Source organism: Pinus tabuliformis, chromosome Q (genome assembly GCF_031772625.1).
Source record: "Pinus tabuliformis cultivar Carrire ecotype Pingquan chromosome Q, CPIR1, whole genome shotgun sequence".
NCBI lineage: Eukaryota > Viridiplantae > Streptophyta > Pinopsida > Pinales > Pinaceae > Pinus > Pinus tabuliformis.
The window spans coordinates 1,023,448,918-1,023,458,121 of NC_142296.1; the positions used below are offsets into that span (position 1 = coordinate 1,023,448,918).

General features: G+C 34.0%; 1 protein-coding gene across 1 annotated transcript; it reads right to left on the reverse strand.

Annotated features, from left to right (window-relative positions):
• Window positions 1-4,389: 4,389 nt before the first annotated feature.
• On the reverse strand, window positions 4,390-4,815 carry LOC149222986 (uncharacterized). The gene has a single exon (XM_089387741.1). The coding sequence runs from the start codon at window positions 4,813-4,815 to the stop codon at window positions 4,390-4,392; it is 426 nt and encodes a 141-aa protein (XP_089243867.1).
• Window positions 4,816-9,204: the final 4,389 nt, after the last annotated feature.

Here is a 9,204-nt window from a genome sequence, read left to right on the forward strand (position 1 = left end):
GGGTTAATAATGTTTTTTTGCATGGTATTAATAACAATCTAGTCCATGGTATTTGTCCCATAGTATTTTTCCCATAGGTTTCACCTAAATATAACCCATTTTTTCAGTGTTCTTAAATATAAGGTGACTTATGGAGTAGATATAAAAAAATGTTTTATTTGTTTACCATACCTCTCGTTTATTTATATTTTTATTAATTTACCATACCTCTTTTACAAATATGGTATTTGGCCCATAGGATTCACTTAAATAAAACCTCTTTCTCGAGCCTTCATAAATAGAACGAGGGTTATGGACTAAATATAAAAAGAGGTTTTATTTATTTACCATGCGTCTAGTTTATTTATATTTTTATTTATTTACCATACCTTTTGAGTAACTATAAAAAGACATTTTATTTATTTACTATACCTCCACTTTACTTATATTTTTATTTGTTTACACCCTTGCATGTATATAAGGTGACTTATGGAGTAAATATAAAAAATGTTTTATTTATTTACCATATCTCTCATTTATTTATATTTTTATTAATTTACCATACCTCTTTTATAAATATGGTATTTGGGCCCTTGGACCATAGGATTCACTTAAATAAAACCTATTCTTGAAAATGGGCTAATGGATTCACTTAAATAAAACTTATTCTTGAAAATGGGTGAATGGAAGGTTGTAACTCCTAATTTCAAGGGCTAAATTTACCTTTTTTACCCTCTCCCTTAAAATAAGGTGGGCTATTTGAGGTGATTTGTAAAAATGTACTATGATACAAAATATTCCCCCACTAAAAATTTAAAACCCCTTAATTTCGCCAAAGGGCGAACATTCGCCCCTAAAATTTTCTATGCTCTTGACCCCTGCTGTGAATCTTGTTCTTGACCTAATGCCTCTTCCTATGCTGCCTCTAATAGATAATCTATCCCCATGTTATTTTCTTCTTTATACATAGTAGCCTTGACCTTCTGTTTTTCATATTTGTTTTTCCACATGTTGTTTTCTTTAAACCACTTGAATGCCTATTTGCAAAGTATGTCATTATTTCTCTTTAGTTTGCCTATTTCTTCAGTTAATTTTTCATTCTCCTTAACTAAATTTGCATTACTTTTCTTGCATGCCTTATTTTCCTTCTTCAAGTGCTTTTCCAGAATCTTATTTATTTCTAGCTGGTCTGTTAATTCTTTGATTTTTCTCAAGTGTAACTCTTTTTTGAGTTCTTGTGTGTCTTTTGCAAATGATGTGGCTACCACATCATCAAAATAAGAGTCTTTCTCTAGAGCTTCTTTCTCTAATCTTTCAATTATATCCTCTACCTATTTCTCTGTAGAACATGTTTCTACAATTTGTACTTCTTGGTCCCTGCTACTTGTTTCTATTGGGCTCTTCCTCCTAGGCCTCCTAGGAGTGGATATGATGGATGTTTCTTTTTCAACCATAACAGTGTTGGTTTGCTTCTTAGACCTGGTTCTGGGATAAAGTGGTGAATTCATAATGCCCCTGGTTTCCTGCTTTGTTTTGTTCTATTCCTCAATGACCTGTTCTTCATACTGGTTTTGGATTAAAAACTCTCTCCAAATTATGCCCTGAGTTTTTACTTGATGCTCTACCAGAATTTTTATTAGCCCCTGATGATATACTTGAGCTTCTCTCAGTTTGTTCTCATTTCTTACTGATTCTATCATCTTAATGAGACTTTGGGAGAAGAAATATGGCAAGTTTATTTTGGCCTCTCCCTTAATGTGTTGGAGGAGCCTGATATGATACAAATGTGCCACACTATGTCCCCTATCACAAATGAAGAATTTTTGAATAATCAAGACCAGTTCTCCCCATGGCTCATTGAACGACTCCCTGGGTATGCCTTTGGCTCTATTAAAGGTTGCCTTCTTATTTTTCTCCAAGAAGAAAGTCCATGCTTTCTCCTTGAAATGTAAACCTTTATGTAATTTTCCCCTGTTAGTAGAAGGTCTCGTGCTTGCGAAATGTATTCCTGAGTCACTGAGATGATTAGGTTCCCTACCCTTGTTTGCTCTTGAGTGTAGTTATTCACAAATTCTCTTGTTATACCTTTAGTGTGACCATTAAACCTCTATAGAAACGCTATGAGCCCTGCTTGATACAATTTTTCTAGTGTTTCCTTCTTATATTGCTCTATTTGAAATTTTGTCTCTATTATGGTGGTCATATTTTCTTTCTCCTGATGTTCCTTAGAATGATAAAACTAGGTTTGTTTTAGTCCCTATCTCTCTGTCTGCAATGATTTATCTTGATTTTCTCTTTGTCGTGACTCAACTAACCTTGCTTCTCATGAGATCTTATTTAACTAACTCTGCCTTCTCTGCTAGTCTCCTTGGCTTATCTCTTAATTTTCTTCAGGTTTCCTTCTTATCCCTCCGCTTTCTAGCCACTATATCTCCTGCCTTCTCCTTCTAGTTTTCTTTCCTCTATTTATGTGTTTCTTTTCTCAAATCGCTCATCTCAGGCTCACACTATGCGCTAATGGCTTCTGCAATACTTTGTTGATCTCCTCGAGCCTTCAAAATGGCTATGATGGTTGAGAGGGAATGATATTCACCATGCTCTGTGTGTACAGTGGCGGAGTATGTGTGAAGCTCTGTTGAATGCAAACTCTCGGTGTTGTTCTGAAACCTTTGCTATTGTAATTTTAAATTTCACTTGACCATTTCACTTGCTGCGTTGTTTGATTGCTTCAATCGTGGCCATCCTTCATTCCATCGTGGTTGTCCTCGATACCAACCCACAACACCATCGCAACATTCATTGCTTGACCTTGACTGATATATCACTCATGCCATTGTATTGTTTGCATACCATATGTTTTATTACAACTAGCTAGTATTTGTTATGCGTTGTGTTTTGATCGTTGTGTTAAATAGTTTTGATTGCATGGTTTATGGTCTTGTCTCCATTCAAGTGTCATCGTACTTCTCCCTTATATCCATTACCTCTATTACCTATGGCTTATTCCTCCGAGGCACTCATAACATGTATATGCATTATAGTGTCATTACACAGTTATTATAATAACCCTTGCACTTCAATAGTATCATTCTTGTGTGCTATTATAACTTATCGCAATAAATCATTTTGATTTCTTCCACTTCATATTACTTTATAATGTGCATGTTTCCATATGTATTTATTTCAATATATATCTTTTAATTTTAAAATGACCATATTTAGGTTGACATGTTTAAAATTAATTCCATGATACTAATGTCGTGTATGTTTGTGCAAGTTCTAGGGTTCTAAGGTTTCAACTATTGAAACCTTTATTTTGATCCTTTTTGCTTTAAAAGAAAAACACTTAGGGTTATGAAATGAAATTAATATGGAATATGTAAAATGGAATGTGAAATATAAGTATAGAATATGAAATGAATATTTGGAGGATGTTTATAGGATTAAATGTAGGATAATGGGTATGAATATATAAATAGTATGAGGGTAATGAAATGAATATGTAAATAAAAATAATAGGATGATGGTAATGAAATGAATATGTAAGTAAAATATGAATTCAGGTACTAACTTAATTTTAACAAGCTCATAAAATTTCTAAAAATTTCGAATTTTCAAGAGCAAAATTTTGTACTCACAGTACTTTTACTCCCTAACAGTATTGGATGATGTCCTCTTGGTAAAATATATTTGATGAAATGTCTTGGATAGATTGAAATATAGAATTCATTTCTGCTTTCTGTTCCTTCATTCTTCATTGATTGTTGATGTCGTTCAGGTCCCTCCTGCAATTGGTACTTGAAGACTCAGGTCCCTATTATCAAGTAATTTTTTATGCAGTATATACATGTTTTTTCTAACATTTCACGTCCCTTCTACAAAATTTTTCCAATAATTCTTCAAGTCCCGTATACGATACAATTCAAGCTCCTTCTTCAATTCAGTTGCTCAAACTTTCAGCTGCTCAACTGAGTTCCTTTTGCAACTTCCCCCTTGCTTATCTGAAGACTTGTCCTCATTTTGGAGGTTCATTATGCAAAATCAAACTGTTGTGAGAATAAAACAAAAATTGTGAATTCATATAGGCCAAACTCTTTGGTTTTCCTCTATGAATTCTTGTTTTCTTTGTGCCAGTTTACTGTTTTTCACTAGCAAAATTTTTATTATTTTTTCTTGTTTTTTTTAATATTTTTTTTTTATGTTTTTTTTATACTCTTCTTCTTCTGGAGTTCTGGAAGGCATATTGCTATGTTTTTCCATCACTTCTAGATCTATCTCTATTGTCATTTGTTTCACAAAATCTTCTTTATTGATAGGCTTATTGTAAACTTTAAGCCTATGTCTGTTAACTAGAAATGAAGTAGACTCTTGATCAATTGTTTTTATCTGAATAGCTCCATTATCAAAGATTTATTCTATCTCATATGGCCCCAGCCAATGAGTTGTAAACTTTTCCTTGAAATCCTTGAAATTGGAGTCAAACAGTAATGCCGAGTCTCCCTTGTTGAATGTCTTGTTCTTGATGAATCGATCATGCCATTTCATTCTTTGCTGTTGCACCAATGTTGTGTGTTCCACTGCTTGTTGTCCCTGTTCATCCAACTGATTCAATTCCATTATCCGTTGTTGTTGTGCTTTAGAAAATTCTAGTCCTAACTTTGTTGCTAACTTGAATGTGTGTATCTGAAATTCTATGGGAAGTAAGACTTCTTTTCCATACACAATCTGGTATGGATTGAACCCAATTGTGTTTTTCCGTGTTATTCTATATGCCCATAGTGTATCTCTTAACTTTTTTGACCAATCCTTCCTGTTCATCTGTACTATCTTCGTCATTATATTTTCTAGGACTTTATTTATCGCCTCCACTTGTCCGTTTGCTTGAGGATGGTAAGGTGTTTATTTTCTATGTTTGATCTTGTACTTTTTTGTAAGATCCCGAACAAGTTTTGAAGTGAACTGAGTGCCTTGGTCAGTCACTATCTATATTAGTACCCCAAATCTAACAAATATTTCCTCAAAGAGGAATGTGACCACTATATTTTCTATTGCTCTTGCTACTGCCTTTGCCTCAACCCACTTAGTTACATAGTCTGTACACACCAAGATGTACTTCTTTCTGTTTGATGGTGGATTTATTGGTCCCACAAAATCCCGAGTCCATTGCTTGAATGGTTCTATGAGCACTTGTGGATTAAGTGGCATTTCATCTGATACTATTGGTCTTCCTATTCTTCAGCAACTATCACACCTCTTGACATAGGCTTCGGAGTCTTTGAATATTGCTGGCCAGTAGTAGCCGAGTTGCAGTGCCTTGTAAGATGTCCGCTTTTCTGCAAAATGACCACCACATGGCTCATCATGACATTCTTTCAAAAATTTCTAGTATTTCGCCTTCTCTGACACATTTTATTATTATCAAATCAGAGCTAGTATAAAACAGATCACCATTCACCCAACTATACCTAGAACTTTCTCTAATAATCTTTCATTTTTTTTCTTTGTGAACTGGGCTGGTAATTTCCCAGATGATAAATAGTTTGCTATATCTGCAAACCATGGTGTTTTTACAATTGTTGCAAACAAATGTTCATATGGAAAATTATCTGAAACATGATTTGGATCACCAGGTGTATGAAGACATGAAAGGAAATTAGCTATTTGATTGTCTTTCCTTGGTCGATCTTGATAGTAATGTTAAATTTTGCATTAATAATAACCATCTTGTTATTATACCATTTCTGATTGCTTTGTTCATTAAGTATTTGATTGCTGAATGGTCTATGTGAATGAGAACTTGGTAGCCTATTATGTAATGCCTGAATTTTTTTATTGCATGTACTACATCTAACATTTCTTTCTCTGTGACTGTGTAGTTCAATTCTGTTGGTGTTAAGTTTTTGGTTATGAAGTATATAGAATAATTGAATAGGTTTTTATGTCCAAGTGATACACCTATAGCAGTATCAGACACATCCGTGGAAATATGAAATGGCAAAGAACAATTCGGTCCTTGAAGAATGGGGGCAATTGATAGTTTTTCTTTCAATATTTGAAATGCATTTTGACAATGACTTTTCCATTGGAATTCAACATCCTTTGCAAGTAACTTGAATAGAGGTTGTGCTATTTTACTGAAACTTTCAATAAATCATCTATAATAACCTGTATAACCCAAGAAACTTCTTACCTCCTTTTGTGTTGTAGGTGTCATTAGATTCACAATGACTTGTATTTTGGTTGAGTCCACCTTAATTCCTGATGAGGAAATATGGTGTCCTAACACTATCCCTTCTGCTAACATCATGTGGCATTTTTCATTACTCAAGGACAGATTTGTCTAAATGCATTATTTCAGAACTTTTTCAAGCTTTTTCAAACAAGCGTCACATATGTTTCCATATATAGTGAAGTCATCCATGTAGACTTCTACAAATTCATGGGCCAGATCAGCAAATATTGCCAGAACTGCTCTTTGGAAAGTTGCAGGTGCATTACATATCCCAATTGAAAAAACATTGTGTGCATATGTTCCCCATTAGAAGGTAAATGTTGTTTTTTCCTGGTCTTCCATTATTATTCTAATCTAATTATACCCACTAAACCCATCTAGGAAAGAAAAGAATTTCTTCCCAGCTAATGAATCTAGGACTTGGTCAATAATGGTAGAAGAAAATGGTCTTTCAATGTTGCCTTATTCAATTCCCGGTAATCTACACATATCCTCCACTTCCTGTTTTTCTTTGGTACTACCACTAAGGGAGAAACCCATTGACTGTCAGAAATAGGATAGATGAACCCAACTTGCAATAGTTTCTGTAGTTTTTCTTTCACTATTTCCTTCATCATGGGGTTGATCCGCCTTTGGGGATGCCTTATTGGTTTAATTTGGTCATCAATATACATATGGTGGATACATGTGCTGGGATGAATTCCTTGCATATCTGTTTAATCACGGGCGAAATATTTTGAGTACTTCTGTAATAATGCTATTATCTCTTGCTCTTGTGATGATTGTAAGTTGTTACCAATGTTTAAATGTTTTCCATGATAAAATTCAATTATTTTAGTTGTTGTATTGGTAATTTTGTTTACAGGAAAAATATTTGTGAATGATTCTTGTAGTGATTGGATTGTGCAGGTTTCCTGACAACAGTGGTTCAAAATATTACTTGTAGCTTCATACTGTGTTACTCTAAGCTACTCTAAAATATTTGGTTCTGAGATGAAAATATCTTAGATCTTTGTTCTCCTCTTCTTCTCTAAGATCAAAGACTTGGTTAATACTTAAAATGATTTAGTTTGATGTTGTTCTTGTCCTTCAAGCATTGATACTACAGAAGGTGCTTGTGTTGGAGAATAAAGTGTGATGTGCTTTCTCTCATCTCCATGTGCAATAATCATACTTCCAAATCTTCATCCTGTAAAGCCATCAACATTGGCTAACCATGGTCTGCCTAAGATTAGAGGATGTCCTCCCAAGTTTGTTTTTGGCTACAAAATGAGGAAGTCTACAAGATACTCCCATGAATCCAAATAGAATATGATATATTCTAATATCCTTCTGATATAACTTTAGATCTTTCTGTTAACTCTAAGATTGTAGTAGTAGATCTAATGTTGTTTAAATCTAAATGTTTCATTGTCTCTGCAGTCATTACATTTATAGTTGCTCCCAAATCTATCAATGTGTTTGGAACTGAAAAATTGTTTATTGAAATAGTAACCATAGGAATACGAGGGTCAATATATTTGTCTACTACTGTCTTTGTAGACATGAGGCTTGCTAGTTTTCCAATGACTTGGATTGTAGTAGGATCCTTCTTCTTTTTACTAGTTTTTTTGATGCATAATTCCTTTACTGTTTTAGCATAAATTGGTATTTCTTTGATCAATTGTAACAAAGGAATTTTTACATAAGCATTTTTCAATTCATCCAAAATATCAAATTCAAGAAGGGTCATTTGAATTTTCTACTCTATTAACCTCTCTGGATAGGTTGATGTTTGAGTTATGATATTTTTTCTTTTCTGACTTTGATTTTCTGAATGTGATGTTTCAAGTTGTTCTCCTTGTTCATCTGATTCTTCTATGATCGGAGGAGAATTCTTATGCAGTACTTTCCCAGACCTTAAAGGGACATCATTTATGGGAAGAATGGATTATTTTGGAAAATATGTTTCTTCTTCCACATTGTATGTAGGTTTATCCATTTTATTACTTGGATTTTCCACCAGCTGAGCTGGTAGTTGAGTTGATCTAGGTTGGTTTGAAGGTAGCTGTAGCTACTGTGGTTTTGTTAGTAATGGTGCACGATTCTATTGTGGAAATAGCATGGATTGTGGATATTGTTGGAACTGTTGGTATGGGAATGGTTGTTAATATTGTTGCTGGTATTGTTGTTGGTATTGTTGAGGATACATTTGTTGAGGTGGTTGGTTTCCATAACCATATCCTCTCCAACCTTGTGCAGGTTGGTTTTGATATTGTTGTGGAGGCCAAACTTGCCATGGCATTGGGGTATTCCAAGAGTTTTGAGGAGGATACTGATAGTTTTGTTGAGGGAATTGCTGAGGGAATTATTGAGGAATCATTGGTTGCCAAGGCCTTCTTGGTGCCACATAATAGAAACATTTTGTTCCTTGTACTTCTTCCATTGGATTCATTTGCAATTCTTTCAACTTTAGATAGTTTTTTGTTGAATGGTTTTTAGTGCAAAGGCCACATACTTGTACACTATCTAATGGACATTCTTTTAATACATGCTTCTTTCTACATTTAGGACAAAAGATTGCTAATATTTTTTCTTGTTCTTATTTATTTTTGTTTGCTTTTAGAACATCTACTTGTGTCCCTAATGTACTTAGAAGATCAATTTTGAAGTTTTCCAGCAAGCTTCCTATCTCTGCTCTTGTTACCCCTCCTGCTGCTAATTTTGTTGCTTTTGAACTAACATCTCTTCTTCCAGCTTTTGATCTTCCTCTAGAATACTTTTGACATAATTTTGCAATTTCATTAAATGGCAAGTTTGAAATGTCACCTTTTCTCAATACATTCAGAATGTCAAGGTGTTCATGTCTTATACCTTTGAGAAAGATTGTTCGAATGGCTTCTTGGTTTAGCAAGTGTTGTTTAGACTTTTGTAGATTGTAAGAAAATCTTTGTAAGTATTCTTCTAAACTTTCATCTTCTTGTTGTGTCATTTTGAAAACATCCTCTTTCGAG